At 46.2% G+C, this 18,888-nt stretch overlaps 1 protein-coding gene across 10 annotated transcripts in view; it reads right to left on the reverse strand.

Annotated features, from left to right (window-relative positions):
* FBRSL1 (fibrosin like 1) overlaps positions 1–18,888 on the reverse strand; it is a 513,621-nt gene that overhangs the window by 18,240 nt on the left and 476,493 nt on the right. For 5 of the 10 annotated variants that reach the window (XM_032198844.1, XM_032198847.1, XM_032198842.1 and 2 more), the window contains 3 exons: positions 8,218–8,614; positions 6,472–6,725; positions 1,964–2,199 (listed from right to left, as the gene is read on the reverse strand). In XM_032198844.1, coding sequence (XP_032054735.1) covers positions 1,964–2,199; positions 6,472–6,725; positions 8,218–8,614 — 887 coding nt within the window. Of the gene's footprint in view, positions 1–1,963; positions 2,200–2,290; positions 2,452–6,471; positions 6,726–8,217; positions 8,615–18,888 lie in introns of all 10 variants that reach the window. The other 5 variants (XM_032198851.1, XM_032198848.1, XM_032198843.1 and 2 more) reach the window with 2 other exon arrangements.

The raw sequence follows: 18,888 nt of genomic DNA on the forward strand, positions 1-18,888 counted from the left end.
TTCCCAGAGCTAACAGGGAGAGAAGGGCACTAGCCCCCAGGTTGCAATGGGTGCTGCTGAGTCTCGCTGCAGAATCTTGTTAGCAGGCACTATGTGGTGTGGTTCCTGCACTATGAAGAGAACAGTCCTGGTATCGGCAGCACAGTGAAAGGCAAGTTCAGCTCCAGGTCTAGCTCTGGGATCTGCCCCTGGAGCACGGATCATTTTCATTAGACCGCAATTTTTACCAATGCCTCCTCCCTGTTTTCTGGGATCCTGTAAGTGCCAAAATTGTTTGGGAAAGGGCTTATTTGCTTTTGATGCACAAATATCTCTATATTCTCCCTCTTCTGCAAAAGAGAGGGCTCCCTGGAGAAAAACTGATTGTTAACCTTTGCCTTTCCAGCATGGGGTTTTAACACCTCCATGTGTGCAGTCTGTGCCCCATATTTATTTTCATGACCATTTGTCCTGTACCACCTTGGAAGCAAAAGCAAATCATATATATGTTGCATTTTAGAACAATATGTACATTCTGCTGGGAGGAGGGAGTGGGGAAGGAGGCAGGGAAAGGGAGCTGTAGGACCCCATGAAAAGCTGCTTATTTAGCAAGTCAGCTGCTGTTTCGCACTCCTCTACGTGCAGGAGAGTAGATTTGTAATTTTATTAATTACAGTTATTACTGGAGCCATGGCCCCTCCAGTGTAAATACCATAAATTACCAAACACATGCAGCTGTAAATTTCAACACTCTTCTCTGGTGTTGGGATTAGCAGACCTGATCTAGTGGAATATAAGAAGATGTGAGTGAAATATAACAAAAGAGCCTTACAAGCTGTTTTTGCTATGAAGGCTGACATCAACGGGGCACGGGTGGGAGGGAAGGGAGCTGTTGGCAGGATCAGATATCAGGATTCTTAAATAACACAGGAGATTTCTGAGAAAAGTTTCAGGATTGTTTTACGCAGATCAAGAAAAGAGGAAAAGGTGTTTACACATGAGTACACTGAGCAAACACCTGGGGCTGCATTTTGAGTGGAGGATATTACTTTAATTGTCTCACTGCTAAGCAGATTACAACCCAAGAATGTCATCAGGCAATCAACAGTGGGAAAGAAAAGTGAGAAACATTATGTTCCTTGAGTCCTTGGTAGTCCTTCCAAAGGCTGCTTTTGCTGTTATTCCTTGCTTTTGCTAGCCTTAGGAGAACATGGCTGCTTCTACATTTTAGACACAGTGTGAAACTGAGAGGGAAAAAAAGCTGAATCTTGTTCTTTCAGCCTAACAAAGTAATTGCCAGAAATGGGAGAGTGCATTTTAAAGTACTGACAAAATCCATTTGTAGCAGATCTCTAACAATTTTTTAACAGCTGCAGCAAAGCCCCATTGTGTTACAAGCAGCCTCAATAGAAGACTAAAGCTTATTACATGGCCAGGAGGATCTCTTCCACAAGAACCAGCCATGCACAAATTAGTGCTTGTTGAGGCAGCCAAATAATAAATGCCAAAATTGATATAGGTTAGGGAATTAGGAGGCAGAGGGACAACACTCGTATCAAACAGAAGAGCTGCTGAGTTACGGCGAGAGCTCCGGGTACGCCAGCACGCTGCCCCAGAACGGACGGCGCTGCAGCTGTGGGGACGCGTTTTGTACCGGAAGCCACCAATTTGTGGTGTCCTTGGTCGTGTGTTTTGGTGTGCCAAGGCTCGCGGCCCTGCGGACGGGGAACTGAGGTACCCAGAGGGACACACGGAAAGGGGAGCTACAGGGGCTGCGGGTTGGTCTCTCGGGCGCAGTATCTGCACCCCGGGGGCACCTGAAGGCCTGGTGTGCATGGAAAGGGGGAGTGCTGGGCCTGCCTCTCCAGGGCGTCCTCGGAGGGGCAGGGACACGCCTGGCGGAAAGGAAGAGGGCTGCTGCTTCGTTGTTTTTTGACAAGAGTGGGTTAGGCTGTTTGACCAGAGATGCTCTACTTATCCTCACATTTTGGGCTGGGGTACGCACCATGGGAGGTGCAGAGGGCGGCATGAGCGGCGTCTGGGGCAAGCTGGATGGAAAAGGAGTGAATGTGTGCTGGTGGGTGTGTTGGTGCTGATGCGTGTGTTGGTGCTGGTGAAACTCCGCTCTCAGCAGCGGCACCGGGCCAAGTGAGGCAGCGGCCCGGTCCGAACTCTGAACCAAAAACCGGTTGTTCAGCTCTTGCCTGAGCAGTTCGTGATCTAGAGGAGAGAGAGAGAGAAAAAAAAAAGACACAGAGGCCCGTGGGCCTGTGAGTACCACAAAGACGGAGGAGAAAGAGTCAATATTCACCTGGCATTCCCTGTTTCTGCAGGTCATGCTGTGGTGGTTTTCTACGTGAGGACTCATTGGTGGAGGTAAGAGAGATGCCTGTGACAAAGTACCAATCAGAATCCCCGAATGAGGCTGGCAATACATGATTGGTTGGTTGAATGATATCAACAGGCTGGTATCTAAAGGCAAGAGAGAACACCATGAGTCATCACAGCAGAAAACAGCATCCGGGGCGGCCCCGCGCCCGCCCGCCCCGCCACCCGCCACCGGGACCGACCCCTGCCGACCTGTGTCCTCCGAAGCTTTGAACCTTCGGAAGCCTGCGTGCGTGGGACGCTAACCCATGCACACCGTCCGACAAGGGCTACGAGGCAGCGATGGGCTTGGGTGGCTGGAAGCTCCCTGCCCTGAGGGCTGCTTCCCAACACCTCCCCGTGCCACCCTCCCCCTTCTCAGCCCCAAGGACATGCAAACAGCCACCAGAACGTCCATCCTACAAACCGAGGCCTTCTTTGCGAAATTATTTAGTTGTTTATTTTTGAGGTCTTAGATACTAAGCAGTCAATTTCCTCAATTTCTAGCAGGCTGTAATTGTCACTGCTTGGTCCTTGCCTCCGGGCTTTTCTCCTCTGAGAAAATACAGAGGAGGAGTCAGCAGGAAGAGGAGAAACACTGAACTGGCTCAAGACCTGCAAGAAAGTTGCAAAGACTGCAGGAACAAGATGTTCCACCACACGACAAGTGGCATCTCCTCAGCAGCTTCCTCTAGAAGAACCAAATTACACCCAATCTGAACGTAGCGTGGGGTAATGGCAGACACCAGCACTTTAGAAATGATGTGACTGAGGAGAATAAGAACAAACGTCCACTTGCCCAGAAATGCCTGGTGGTATCAATTAAATCCATCTGTGATTTTGCCTAAGAGCTTCAAATCATGGTCAGCATCCAGCATGCTGGATGCTTTGTAAGCTGAGAGCAACCCGTGACACTGTCACCAGCTGCAGATGGCACACGCCCATTCCTGACTGCCCTACTCGCTACTGAGCTTACACGAACCTACCTTTCAAGCTGCAGCACTGAATATAAAGGGTCAAATGAACACATGCACTTTAAAGTGTTATTCCATATTCCACAGGCATTTCTTTCACTTAAAGTTTTTAGAGTAACACTAGAAATATCTAAATGACTTTCTGCAAATACATTGTTAAGATCTTCAAAGACAGGCACTCTGATCTAGAATTTCAAGGTCTCTGCTATCACTTAGAAGAGTTCATCTCATTGAAAGTCACTTCTGAAGGCAAATTTTGGATGCCTAATTCATTTGCTTTTTGAGTAATAATGTGCTGCTAAGAGCAGGTACTGTGTACTTTTACAATCTGTATAATAATAATATTTACATATGGAGAGAAATGGAGAGCAAAAAGTACATATACTTGTGATACTAAAGACTAAGGCACTAGACCAAAAGAATCTATAATGGGTTCCCCTCAAAAAAAAAAAAAGGCTGAAAACACTTAGGACCAAAACCTAACATCTTTAGAGAATATGAATATGATTTCGTGTGTGTGTTTATGCATTTAAATCTGGCATGACTTAAAGAAACCAAATCCTTCTGTTAGCATCAAGATAATCCACTTTATGTTTTTCTGGAGGGAGAGATAAAAGCAAGCTGGCAGTTTTAAGTGTTCTGATATCCAATTTCTTTAAGAGACTTGAAGCCAGACTGATAGATTTGCAGCTGGCTCCAGCCCATAGCAATGCACCACTACTCTGGCCTCTGTCAGGACAAGAAAAGGCCTGAAGATGTTTGGAGAAGCAGTGTAGCACTTGGAGGAGTAGCTGCTCCACAGTAAGGTCTGTAGGGTAATAACCCAGCTCCATGAGAGGTTTAGAGGTTGGACTCGATGATCTTGAGGCCTCTTCCAACCTAGAAAATTCTGTGATTCTATGAGACACTCTGGGCAATGTTAAATTAGAACTAAGTTCTTGTGCCTAGCAGCAATGCCTTGTCTTATGGGTCTGGCCACGTACAACGTAACTAGGAGCAGACCTCTGAATGCCCAAACACTACAGTTAAGTGTACAGACATGAGGTGGGCATGGAAGAAGGAAGTCAATTCCACTAATGTTGCTAGGTACCCTCGCATTCAGAAGAAAACACACAAAGACCAGCGCTTCCTCTGTGTCATACACCGGAGCTGCTCTTGGTGTCCTTGAACAGAGGGCAGCAGCCCACATGAGGGTTGCTTCTAAGTTACTTGCATAAACTTTAGGTTTTCAAAGGAAGAAATGGCACCAGAAGTGCATTCTTGTTATTCAGAGATCTGAATTTGTACCATCAGTGAATGGAAGAACTTGGTGCTCTGCTTTTCTTCTTGGTAACAGTGACAAGTGTGCCAAAGCAACTTTAAAGGAAGGACATTTTTTCCTCCAAAGTAGAAGGAATAAAAAGATAACAAAAGGAGACTTCAAAGGGCCATACCCTCTTTTAGGCTTTTCTAAGCTGGTGCTTTTACTGAGAGCACACATGCACTCAAAGAGCACAACAAGGACCATGCTGCTAGTGGCAGCTGGATCCTAGCTCTCCAAGGCTCCTCAGCAATATTGTTTGCTTTTAAGAAACTTTTATGTGAATGACAACAGAAGCTGCTGGCTATGCAGCACTCTGTATCGATTTTATGATGTGCCAGTTTGCAGGCTTTTCATATAATGCAGACAAGAGTCATTTCACTGTCGGTAGGGTTAGACACCCAGACCTTTCCCTCCACTAACTTAGGCCTCTCCTGCTTCAATTGCAGGAGAAATCCTTTTAGTAGAAGCATGACTGTTAGTGTTTCCTGGCAAGCTGCTGAATGTGAATAGGTCACTTGGTCTTGCACCTCCTGAAGTTAATGGGGAAAACATACTTGCTTTCAGTGACTGCAATATCATGCTTTTAGCGAGCACATTGCTATTTCCTTTTGCAATTCTTTCAAAGTCTCCATCACAGTAGTTCTTTGCCTTAAACAGGGGAAGCAATGAATAGATCTCCCACAGTGCTGCCAACAGCTTCCCAGCAATGTGGCTGAAATTCTAGATAGTGCCAGGGCCTGTGAAAGCCGTCAGCTTTGGCCTATGTGGTCCTGCTTCTGGCTAGGAACCCACAGCACTTCTGTCTATCATCATTCTGAGAGCTCAGTTTGGACCAATTCACATTTCTCTCTCATTTAAAGAAGTAGTTCAGAATAATGGCACATTGTTTAGTTCCTGAAAGAAAAAAACAAGGGGATGCAAAGCTATCAGAAAGCTCAGCAGCAAATCTGCCCTCTCCTTATTCCTTTAACTTGCTTCATAGGAAATGAAGGGTGCATTTTTTTTTTCCAAAATGCTTGTCCTGTTTAATCCCTGCTGAGTTAGCTGCAGAATCAAATGCTAGATCAAAAGGAGGCCCCAGCAAGTGAAAGTTGCAGGGAAGTCTCCAGCTGCCAGGGTCTCTTCCAGGGACAGCTGTAGGCTAATGGGTAAGCTATAAAGAGGGCATTTAGGGCAGAAGTGACAATGGAACTGGGGCCAGGGTGAACAAAGGAAACTTTTTAAAAGGATGCAAAGACAGTGAGTGTTGAACAGCAGAGGCTGTCAGTTGTTGAGCTCTCTCTGCCTCATACAGAAAGGCCATGCACCCACAGACACACAGAGTTTGTGCTGCCACGGGATCCTGCTCTGCCAGCAGGATGTGCTGCTTTTCGAAGGATTGAAGCAAGGCATAAGTGTGGGGGCTTCCCACTTGTTCAATTAAAACAACTTTCTGGGTTGATTAGAAACATTTTTTTTTCCAAGTCGGTTCTAGTAGCAGTGGTTTTCATTAGAGTGGGGGGAAAAAGGGGAGAATGGCAAATTAAACGTCACTCTTTTGCTAATCTAAAAAATATCTGATGACTGGAATGCCACAATCAATAGCTCATGCCCTGAAAGAGGTTTTTGTGGAAAAAGTAATTTTGAAGACTTCTCATAGGAAGCTACAGTTCTGTTTCTACAGTCTCTCAACTGGTAAAGCCTGTCCAGGTCTCCTACCTGTTTCACGAGCACTCTCACAGTTCCAGCACACACTGCCCGTGGAGGTGTCTGTATTGCTTTATTTTACCTGCCCACCAGCCAGCCCATCTCTCAACACCCTCCAGTGCATGCATGGCAGATCAGCCCTGGAAGAAGAGGGGAACCTACCCGCAGGGTGACCTGGTATCACGAGGCTGTTGGTGGGTAACGCTGGTGGAGGTGGCAGCGTGGGTGGGGTGGCGAACATGGCCGGATGGTGCTGGTGTTGGGTCTGCGATCTGAGAGAGAAGTGCGAGGTAGCAAGATTAGAGATGGAGAGGGGCAGGGCCGGGCCGGAGGAATGGTGCGGAGGAATCTGGGGAGAGAGGGGGAGGTGTTTCGGGAGGCTGATGCTTGTTGCACTGCTAGCACTGCTGCTCCGGCTGCAGAGAAAAAAGATAGGGGAGAGGGGGGAGAGAGACAGAAAGTGTGTTACAACACGAGTCTGGAACAGTGCAAGAAATACACTATCAGAAACAACACAACTATATAACACTGATCTCTCCCCATTTTTTGTTGTTTTGTTTTTGTTTTTGAACGGCAGTGGAGAGAGTAACAAATCTTAATGAACTTCTCCACTGGGACTGGGCTTTGGCTCTCTGCAGTGACATTTCCTCTGGTTACAATTGGGCAGGTTACAATCCTCAGAGCCACCTATGAGATAATGATGAAGGCCAGAGGCAGCTGGATTTTGCACCTTTATTTAGCCTCTGATGACCTTGCAGGGGCCATGCGCGTCCTTGTGATCATCTGATGCCGTTACTCTGAGTTCTGTTACTCTGGGTGGATGGAGCTACACAGCGTGAGTGACTTGGGGACCAAGTTTTATCTGCTGTGCCTACTGTGCTGTTCTATCCGCACAAGCATGTAAACACACTCCATGTTAATATATTACTCTCATAACAGTTCTGTATTTTAAATCTTTTTTATTATTATTACTCTGTTGCAAGTGATCGAAGTTTTGTGGGGTGAAAGGCATTATCACTGCCATTATTATTTATTTTAATTCCCACAACAGCAGTGTTTGTTGCAGTAGATACCTCTGAGATCTCCTAAATAGTTTGGAATATTAGTTATCATTTATACTATGGCAGCATTTACAGGGTACAACCAAGACAGATCTTAAGTATGCAAGACACTATGAAATATAAATGTAATGGCAGACCTCTGTCATACTTTGACCCTTGCACAGCCAAATATGATGTTTTAAATCAGTTTTCTAACCTTGTTTAACTACCCTGGGAGGCATGTTTTCTGTGTAAGCAAAAAGACTGCACAGGTTCCACTTGACTGGATAAACTCTTCTCTCTAGAAACTCTTTTTCCATACCATTTTCATCCATTCTACTTACTGGATGGAGGCAATTTAAACAGCAAAGCTAAGCCTCCTGCTAGGTCTGAACATGTCAAACTGAAGCAGATTTCTCAGCCTGCATGGGAATACTGTTCTAAGGGGCATGGCATTTTCTGATATAGTTACCCTGCTTCGGATGCTGGTGAACCAACAAAATAATGAATAGACATGAACAAACAGCCCACTTCAACATAAGTCTTTCCTGAGTACAAAACGAGGGAGTTCAAACTCAAACTACCTTAAATTTCTAGGGCAAGAACTGGCTGCCTCAGACAAGACAGCGCTCAACTCCAGTAGAAACTGGACCTAAAAGGACTTTGCCCCACAGTTCCACATGCCTTTCTCCCAGCAAGGGAGCATTTACCATCACGTTTCAAATGCAGCTGTCCACCGCTGCTGGACAATCTGCCTCTTACCCAGACAAGAATGCCCTTGGCTCCCATCCTGTCCATCTCTACCCCTTTTGAAACATGCGCTATCCCGCAGTAGCACAAAGATGACACGAGTGTCCCTTTCCCCTACCTGATGTTATTGAGTCCGTTGTGGGCCACCTGGTGATGCACTTGGTAATTGAGAGGTGGAGGGATGTGACTCGGAGGCTGGGTCCGAAGCTCAGGTATTAGCTGAGGCTGCGACTGCGGCCGAGGTTGAGGTTGTGACTGTGGCCGAGGCTGCGGCTGAGGCGTGAGCCTTGGTGGTGCTGGTGCTGAAATCACAGGCTCCTTCTTCAACAGCGGGCTTGCTCTGGCGCTCGACGTGGGCGCTGAGGAAGTAGAAGTCACAACGGCAGCGACTGGCTGGGGGCTGGGGATGGGCAGGGCGAAGGGCACGTCGGTGCTCAGTTCCCGGCTCCGCTCTAGCCCAGACACCTTTGGGACATTGGCTGCTTTCGCTTCTGGCTTGTCATTCAAGGTGGGACCTTAAGGAGCAACAAGAAAAAACACAAGGCATATGCTGAAAGGTCTGCATTTGTTTCTCTGCAGTGTAGAATGTATGCCTGGTACAAACCAAGTCAAGTCTCAGCTCGTGGGAGCATCGTGGGAGCACTGCTCTTACAGGATGGATGTGTGTCTGTGTCTGCCCTTCCACTGTCCTTGGCTGGCTGTTCAGTACTCCTTAGCATGTGTGTAAAAGACGTAGCTGCCACTACATGCATGCACACTACAAAGAACACACAGCTTTGTGACTTCTGCAGAGTCCCAAGGTTATGTACAGTAGGAGTGTGAACATGTCTCACGTTACTGCTGCAGTATTTCCTGCTCAATGTCAGATTTAAGGCCATTAATAAACTCGTGAACACAAGCCCGATCATGAAGGCATTTCATTTTTTCAATGGTCTTTCCAGGTAATCTACAGTGTGTTTAGGCTCAGCTCCAGCTATGAGGCACCGTGACCCAAGCACTAATCATTAATGACAAGCCTACCAGGCCTCTAGGAGAAGGCTACCTGGGATCTTCGTGTAGCAAGGGATGGGGCAGCTCTGCTGCGAAGCCGTGACATTGCCATTCCTAGGTCACACGTTTGGGTGGATGAATGGAACAGGGAAGGCTTGAAAAATACAGTCAGAGGTGCAGTGAGGACCTACATGTAATCCATGTCTCCATCAGTACTGCACATACCTGTGTGCAAGGTATGTCAAAGCTATACGGAATGCTGTGACCTTGCCAAATGCACCTATGGTGGGAATTCCATATGGGATTACTCCTTTCGTGACACCAAATATTTTCTTTTTTTCTGAATTAAGCTAAAATGGCAGTAAGAAAGGGTTAAAAGCTGGAAAGGAAAGGGAGAAGGGAGGAAAAGATAGATATTTCAGATCGAGCTGTATCCAAAAGGCCAAAGAGACCCAAAAGGACCAACAAGAACAAGATTCAGCTCCCACCTGATTTTCAACACAATCTATGTACACTTGAGCGCACACACACCCATAAGCACAGGAAAAGCTTACAAAACCAGTGCTTGTCCACGTGTTTGCATGTACGCACAGCTCTGCCAGTCAGGGCGCGTGGTTTTATTATCCACCAGAACGTGTTGGGGGGGCTGTCTGCATCCAGCTGGCTTGCAGACATGCAGGAGATGCTACCTACACTCATTAACACACTCCCAACACCCTCACGAACAAATTCCACCTTTGAAATGTTCCCGTCTCATCAAAGGACAGAGCCAGTTCCTGGTGTAGGAGGTGTGGAAATAAGACACAACACACACAGGGAGCTAATTCTGGTGGTGCAGAGGGTCTGACCAGGCGTTTGCTAACACAGCCTGTGCGGAGCCAGAGCTGTTGCTGCCTTAGCTTCAGCCACTTCAGGGCCACCATTAGACAAGAAGAGGCCAGCGATGAACCAGACCCTGTGAAACACCAGCTGGCTTTCTATAAAGAAAATGCCCACGTGGTGATGGCTTCTCCTGCCGTGAGACGCAAGTCAGCTTCCTACACTGCTTCTGGCTCTGCCTCTGCTCCCACCACTGCGCCGCTCCCTTCGCAAACCAACCCATCCATAACCACATCCATGTATATTTTCAGACTGCGAAGAGAGAATGACAGAAGCGTATAGATAACTGCATTTATCAGTTGAATAAGATAACTATATGAATATAGATAACTATATTCATCAGTTGAATAAGTCTGAAGGCTCGTGGCCTCAGACTGCGAGTAACAGGAGCAGACATTTCCACACACCGGTGCTTTGGCTGGAAGCAAGTACAACCAGCCCTGTACTTCCCGGCACCTTATACAACCTTACAGGTTTGACACAATGTCTTGAGGTCCTAATTATACACTACATCAAATATAAGGCCAACTCTCATTTCAATGGATTTCTTTTTCAAATGCCAGTTCATGCATCACAGGTACCCTGGTTGTGAAGATATAACTAAACAGACTTGGTTCTGATGCTATTTAGGGTGACAGATAATTGATTTCTAAAATTAAATTCTCATTGCTTTTGTGCACTAGTATTTTTTACAATGCCAGCCGTGTTCATAAATTGTCCTTAGATTTTGTTACTTACAATTGAAAAATTGTCATTGACTCGTCAAGCCAGGGGTCCACACGCTGCATTTTAGAGGCAGTGTACGCACAGCTGCAGATCCCACTGTTTTTCAGGAGCTACCCATTAAAAGCAATTGGGTTTCATTCCTGACCATAGGTTTCCTGAGAGCCTATTAGCTCCTTCCATCCAACAGGCCTCCTCCTACAGAGTTAAACTTCATATCGTGTAATTATAGGCAATGTAGACTAATGGTGTATATTCAAAACACACTGGCACCACAAAAGTTAGTTGAGTAAAAAGTCAATTAGATCCAAAACGAATCAATAAAGTCCCACATTAAAAACAGCTGTTTGACCAGCTTTATGTACAACTATCGATTCCCTGTGGTTTCGGCATTAGTTCTCATTTGCAATTTTCTCAAAGCAAAATCTCATGGCTCCCTTGCTGGCTGAATTGACCAGCCAGCCTGGTTGCATTAGTTAGCATTAGGGGTACATGACTGATTTCTGCTGCCAACTTGCATGTCTCAGGCTGCAGTACTCTAACACTTTTGTGTTTCACTCTTGAGGACAATTCAACATCTAATGAAAATACCCATTTTTTTCCCCCATGGAAATGCTACAGGCACGAGTGAGAATGTCTTCTCTCCTTTCATAGCCATGTTGAGCAGAAGCAGGAGCACTGAGGAAGGAAAGCCGTAGTGTGAAATCATGGGCAAATGCGGATAAGAATGCAAGCGAAATCCCCAAGCCTTCTCAGCCACAAGGGAAGGAAGGCGGGCAAAGCCAGGTGTTTCAGTGACTTTGCTGTTTCCACTTCTGATGGCTGTGATGCAGCACAAGAGAGAGAAGCTGCTTCATGTGGCTGGCTTGAGCATGAACTGCCATGGGCGAAGGGGAAGTTCTCACTTCTGGGCGTTTCACCTAAGTCTCTGGTGGAACAGACCTAGACAAACTGGAAAGCAGATGCCCAAATGGAAATACATCTCGTGCATGTGCCTCTTTAGTCTAGCAAAAACAAAAGGTGCCTGTCAGCAGAACCTTAAGGCCCTTCACTTCTCCTAACTCTGTGGAGTGCCATGCCATGAAGGACATACTCTACATGTTTTATTTCTGAGTGTATATATGCCCACTGGGAGCAGATGTCCTGGTTTCTTTCCTCCCTTTTATACTCTTCTACCAACACTCCTGCTTGTTCAATGCCTGTATCCAAAGCCCACTCACTAGCTACCTGTATTTCAGAGGTCTCCAGAAACCTGACAATTTCAAGGTCATTTTAACTGTGAAATGAAAGAAATGATGAATTTGAAGGGTGCAATTACCTGGTTTCTTAGGTACTTAACAAGATCCTTCTCATGATACCTATCACAGAAAGCTCCTGTCCAACACTTTACTCTCCATTCATATAAAAGTTTCTGAGTTCTCTCCTCTGAACTCCCTCTATAAAGTTAATTTTCATGATTTTAACTAGAGGCGTTGCCCATTCTGATCAGGATCTCAAGCTTCGCAGTTTCTCCTGCATGCCCCTCCTAAGGGAACTACACACTCATATACCCGAATAAATTCCCTCCCATCGACCAGGCTGACTGCCAGTCACACATGGAAACATCCCCAGGAAAGAGACTGGATATTCTCTCGGTCACAGCTGGGTCAGGTTTTACAGAGGTTCTTTCACAAAGTTCTGTGCTTTGGTTCCTCGTCTGCTCTGAACAGAGGTAGCACAGAGCTGAGCACCCTGAGCTGCCCTGACAAAAGCACGGACCCACCAGACCACACCACAAAGTTCTAGAGACAAAAATGTGTTTGTTTTAACCAAGTCCTAGAGTCATTTTCATGCTTAATGATAACAGGCTGAGCCAATTTGCCTAAGACTTGACAGTCAGCTCCAATAATTCAACCTTAATTAAACCTGAACGCATGTCAGTTCAGCTCGTCCCTTCACAGGAAATCTGACATTAGCAATGATTCATGTTTCAGCCCTGCTCTGGGAAGGCTGGATCACATCTGCCATTCTCCACCATGCGGAGCGCTACCCCTTTTCAGCATGCCAACTTTGTTTATTTTCTAACCAAACACTTTGGACTTCTTCCACTGAGAGGCCTTCTTAAATGAACAGACAGTGGGACATGCCTCGATTTCACTGGGATGAATGATGACTTGGTGCGAGAGACGGAAGAAAGCACTGGAACTGCTCTAACAAAAAAAAAATAATAAATAAAACCAGCCTGAGCTTAGCCATTCCAGTCTCTTTAATCAACCAATCCGTCATTCGTAGTGTTGCAAAATCCTAGCCTTCCTGTGACTTGGGCTACGTCCCATTCCAGCTTAACTGGTTAAGATGAAAACTTTTAATTACTTCTAAAAGCACAGAGAGCTTTAGCTACTGCCACTAACAAGAGTTGAAGTAGAAGCCTAAAGTCAGCTACAGCTGAATTTGCTGGAAAAAGTACCTTTCAGAAAGAATCATGAAAACCTCAAACACCATCAGCATGGACCCAACATGAAATTTCACTGGATTTAAAATCTGTGACTGGAATAAACAAGTGCTGCCCATCCGCACAGCTGTACAGCGTGACATGCTTGCCAGCGTGTAAGTACACAGCATTGCAGGCTAAGTACAATACAGAAAGTCCCAGACACAAATTAAACCTTTCTGTTACAGGAATTTGCTTTCAAGCTGATTAAGAGTAGCTCAAGTGCAAGGGATTAAACATGTAAAGGCTGCTTTGAGGACTCCAATAAGCAGTTACTGTGTTATACAAACAGTACTTAGGGCAATAGCATTTCCAGCGCTGCCTCTTGCTCTTTGCAAGCTGCTGGTTGTTGCTGAAAGGGGACTGTCAACACACGTACAATGTGATTGGAAATAATCTAATCTTGCTTGCACGCCTTTCCTTTGTCTCTTGAAAAAAAAAGAAAGTGGAGTCATTCAGACGTCTTTCTGCAGTCTCCCTCGTATTCAAACAGCAAGGGTGATGGGGTGATGTGAGAAAGAAATTCCTCTCTCACATCCATCAATGACATCTTTACCAATGGCAATTTCCCAAGAAACACAACCACCACCATCTGCAGCCTATCTATTCCACCCCGTACACATCTTTGAAAACAGACATAAGCCAGGCTGGCTGTTATGAACCCCGTTTCATATTATAATTCCAGCAAGAAATGCTGCAAAAGCATCACCGCAGGAATTACAGGGACATATGTGGCAAGAAGCTGAGTATTTCAGAGCTGGCTGATGAGTCCCAGAGATGAGTTTTGAACCATCAGCATTAGGAGCCAGTACAGAACAGCACGATTTTACAGCAGTAGGGCAAAACAAAGAAACTACTAAAATAACTTATTTCATGAACTTCAGCAAAACCTTTTTTTTAATTGAGCTTTTAGACTGCTGCATAACGTACTGTGGGTGCCCAACATACATAAGCACAAGTGAGAATAAAGCATTTTGCATCGGCAATGATAGCACTGATGCTGGCAGTGTGCTTACAATTGAAAAATCAATATTTAAGTGCTAATTCTTTATCCTCAGCTGGATTTTGCTTTTATATGGATTGTTTTTTCATTATGTTTTAGTAAGGTAGCACTGTTTAAGGCATTAGACAATTAGCTGGGTTTGCAAGGGTGAGGAGGCAAACAGCTACCACACAGCAGCTATCCGACATAGGGCACCAAGCTCCTCCACCTATTTTAATGCAAATCAGCCCAAGATAAGAAAAAGACTTGGGACTCACACACAAAAACTCTGTCTGCAAGGCTCTGTGGTGTGTAGCTGAACCATTTTTAGCATTATTAGGCAGCAAAGGCCGGATTTCCACTGTGACAGCAGCCTACTGCATACGTGAGGCTGTGTCAAAAACCTTCTGTGACAGGGGCTTCTCAGAACATAATGTGCCTCTGGTGGATGCTCCCAAATAATGTCAGTGCCTCTTCAGAGAAGAGAGCCAGCCGGGTGTAAGCACAGCTCTCCTGCCTGGCCCTGAACTCGGAGCAGCGCGGGGAGGTCTGTCCTTGTGCACCCCTCTCCGTCCCTGTGGGCTGGGTGCCCGGCCGGCTGGCAGGGGGAAGCTCCTCCACAACCCAGCCCCATCCAGCCCCTGCCGCTCCGTTCATTTGTACCGAGCTGTCTGTCAAGTCAAATCGTCTCGCAGCAATCTGAAACACCCTCCGAACAGCTGCCACTATCAATTACTCTCGCAGACAGCCTTGACTATCAGGAAGAGAACTGGAGCGAGCACTTGCCAGTTTTAATAAACTGTGTTGCCCAAGTCATTTAACCTGCTAGATTGCTGTATGCTGGGGCTGTAACAAGCCTTCAGCTTTTCAAACTAGAAGAAAGCAACAGTGGCAAAAAGCTGTCAGCTTGGTCCTCAGAATTAACTTCCAAGTGTGTCTTTTATTTTTATTTCCCCCCTCTCCTTTCTGGAGCACCCAAGTTTAGAAGTGAAGTATCTCCAAGTCGTTTTCATAATGTGATGACAAGGAAAGCATCCCACATTTTTAACACAAAGGCAATGCCTCAAGAGAGTGAAGGGTTGACGTGCTCCAAGACTTTCGTGCTAGGAGCACACCTGAGCACAGACAGCCCCTTCTCCTCTTCCAGCTGCACGGGCACCTCCCGTGGGCAGTCCCCACGCCGCTTCCCTCCAGGGACTGCCCACGTCCCCCAGCGATGTGATGCGCCCAGGAGCTTCACAATGCCCTGACCACCACCCGCACTCTGCGCCCACCTCTCCCCCCAGGGGTCCTTACACACACAGCTCAGTTTCTCACCCAACTAAAAAACCTCAACTTGGCCAGATTGAATTTACTCCAGCACCTCCACGGAGGAATCTGCACTTCCACTAGAAAGCTTACTGGACTGCACAAAGCAAAAATGTTTAAAAAAAGCCCTATGCTAAACGTTTTCCTTAGCCAGCTCCACAGATAAGACCCTTTGTTGCGAAAGCTTGCAGCGCATGAAGATTTCACCCTCTCCCCAAGAAACAGGAGAGTAACAGCATAAAGACCTACAGACTTGATGCTGATTTGCTGCTTTATGGTTCTTTAATGGGATGTTTTATTCTTGGAGATTTGGGAGCCTTCCATGCTCTATCCAGGCATGTTAGCTGTAAGCATGCATGACGACACTCCAAAGCTGCAGGAGCTGAATGAAAATGGGTGCCAAACACAAGGATTGGGGCCAGCACACAAAGAAGGAGGATCACCATTCAAATCCCCCCAAAGTAAGTCACACTGCATTTTCCTAGCAATGCTGCTTCTGGCACCGTTTCAATGCAAAGCTGAAACTGGATTTGCAGCTAAAGCACCTACTGTGGATGCTGGCGTTGTAATGAGATTGAAAGTTTCATATAGGCTTTTAATCTAGGGCTATAATGGTGGATCAAACACTGCAGGGTTAAATCCCTTCAGTGCTGCTCCTAAGCAGATGCCGGCTGCCTAAAAACCAGTGACGTAAGGGCTGTTCAATTGCCCTGGCCACAAAATGCTACTAAAGCTTCTTGTAGTTACTTACTGAAGGTGTTTTTGTCTTGTTTTGTTCTGTTTTTGCTTTGTGCGACGGCATGTTGTACACCTCATCGGAGTGATAGACAAGCAGCAAGATAAATAAGCTATTAGGAAGACAAAAAAAACCCTCCAACACATGAAAGCAAGCAAGCACAAATACTCCGCTCCAGATCTAGGCTTTTAAAGAGACAGAATTGTTATATATCAAGTAATCTTATGATTTTAATTAGTCAAACAACTATCAACTACTACATTATAGGAGAAAATGTACTACTTTTGCTGTTCCAAATCCATATTGATTCCCATCTAGCCTGCAAGTGAGTTATTAATCACTCAAATTAAATCATGAACACAGGTCTTTACGCTGAAATTGAACCCCCACCAATAGATCAATAACTCAAACCTCCAAGAGCAATTACTGTTCAGCATAATAGAGTGGCTTGTTACAGAGAGCTCCACGCAGCCCACAATTCTCTCCACCGTATCTTTCACAGGCAGTGCAAACAACCCAGGAAAAAAAAGATTTTATAACTATTATTTTCAAAATAAACAGACATCTGCTTAGAGTTACCTAATCTCTCTCACATCACAGAGGCAGATCTGCCAAGGTCACATTGGAGACATGATTACATTTTTTCACAATTTGTTATTCTAGCAAAGCCCTGATAAGATTGAACTATTGAAGTTCACACTCTGGTTTAATTTCAAGAGGTTAAATGCCAAATCCTTTTCTTATTGCTACAAGGAAGGGATCTGCCAGGCTGCATAATACCCTGTGTGGGCTAAGACAACAATTTTGTTTCATCTGCACAGTCTTATGGAGGTTTTGATTTTTTTTAAAATGACATCAGAGAACTCCAAACACCCAAAGAATCATTTAAAGTAAAATCTGACAGTGAGACTGTTCCAAAGGAGTGAGAATGACCTTTCAGACCCTCCAGCCTGGAGAAGTTAAATCAGTGGCTGGCTGAGAAAGCACACTCACTAACCAAAACCAGAAAAAGGCAAGAAAGAACATTCTCCAACACCAGATCATTTCTGCTGGGAACAGCAGATGATTACCCTAAGCAGCCAAGCGTACACAGGGTCACAGAAATTCCCATCTCTGCCTTGGAAGATAACTGATGCTCGCCCCGATGCAATGGAAAGAGGAACCATCAGTGCTCAGGCTCTCCGACTGCCACCGTGCCACTAAGCATCCGCGTCCTTTCCAGGTGAGAGCCGTATTTCTGCACACATCCTTGCTTCCGATTGCTCCCCCCTTCAAGCAGGCCCCTGAGCGCCATCCATCATCCTTCATTAGGGAGGCTATTGGCAGCCAATTAAGTGGTGATGGACCCACGCCAGGAAGCTAATCAAGATGAGTTCATAGCGTACCCTTCTTGCTGCAGGCACTGGCTCCATCTACACGAGGGATCACATTTCTGCTTCTTCCCCTCTCCAGCCCTGTGGTGGATGTGCCCAAACAGCCTTGGACAAGGCTGAGCATACCCACGGAGAGCTCACACCAAACCAGGGGAGAGGAGGAAAACACCCACACAGGTGCTGCTGGGATCTCACAGCCCGGCTTCCACCATGGCTTTTAATCGCCAGACACAAGTAGCTTTTACAAAAAAGAGGGAGCGAGATTAGCTATTCTCTATCACAGCAAAGGCAGAAAGCTCAGGGAACAGTTTTCTTCCTCCCTAAAGGCTGGCGATTGTAACTGGAGTTAGAAAGATCAGATTGTGCTGTGATCTCTTTGGGAACGCGGTGTGCAGTGCCGACATGAAATACAGCAGTGCAGAATGCAGCACCCTGCACACATCTCAGCGGGGCTCAGCTCCGGGCTCTAGATCAACAAAGATCACTCACATGCATCAAACTCTGTGCTCTGGGTTAGCGTCCCTATTATTTTTTACTGAAACACAGAGGCGCACAACAGACCCTCTCACATACACATCTGAATTCAGTCCCTGGATAGATTTTATGGATTCAAACTGGCTTCTCAGGGCAGAGCAGAGCCCTGTGTAAACCAAGATTTCAAAGGGAAAGAGCCCTCCTCCTGAGTCCGCGTGCTGATCCCCCGTGCTTTGTGCCTGCCAGACCCAGGGTTTCAGCACGCTGTACTTTGTTTAGGAGGCTCTCTGCTAAACTCTGCCACTTAGGTTTTACAGGAAAACACTCTCAGCAGTAATCATTTCTAATGGATTTAAGTCTACAGTGGTCTTTGCTGGATGTCAGGAGGCTGCACAAAACGATGTATTGTGACCACATGCAATCAGCATTTGAAGTGCCAAAGCTGCTTTTCTGGCTCAGGGAAGTCAGAGCTGAAAGCCACGGCAGGGCAGCAAACAGAGCTGTTCAGAAACCGTTGTGGTAACCTGACCAACTTCCAGACACGGGGCAATGGCTGGAGCTGGAAAAATGGAAAGTTCTGCTGCAAGGTGACTTTGTCTCTCCTAACCAGGAACTGAGAAGAGTGACTGACCATGCACAAATTAGCGAAATCCTGCCTTATTTATTTGCTAAGTCCAGCTCTCACAGCCCAGTAGCTGCTGTCACATTAGTGCTAATACGCTTATCAATTGGGAAAACAACGCCTGAGTTTCAGTCCTTGTCGGGGAGGCCAACCCTTTCCAAGCAGCAGCTCTGCACACCCTGCAGCCTCCTGCTGCCCTCCCTGCTCACCCCCAGGCAGGTCCCAGCCAGCG

This window comes from Aythya fuligula, chromosome 17 (assembly GCF_009819795.1).
Source record: "Aythya fuligula isolate bAytFul2 chromosome 17, bAytFul2.pri, whole genome shotgun sequence".
Taxonomy (NCBI): domain Eukaryota; kingdom Metazoa; phylum Chordata; class Aves; order Anseriformes; family Anatidae; genus Aythya; species Aythya fuligula.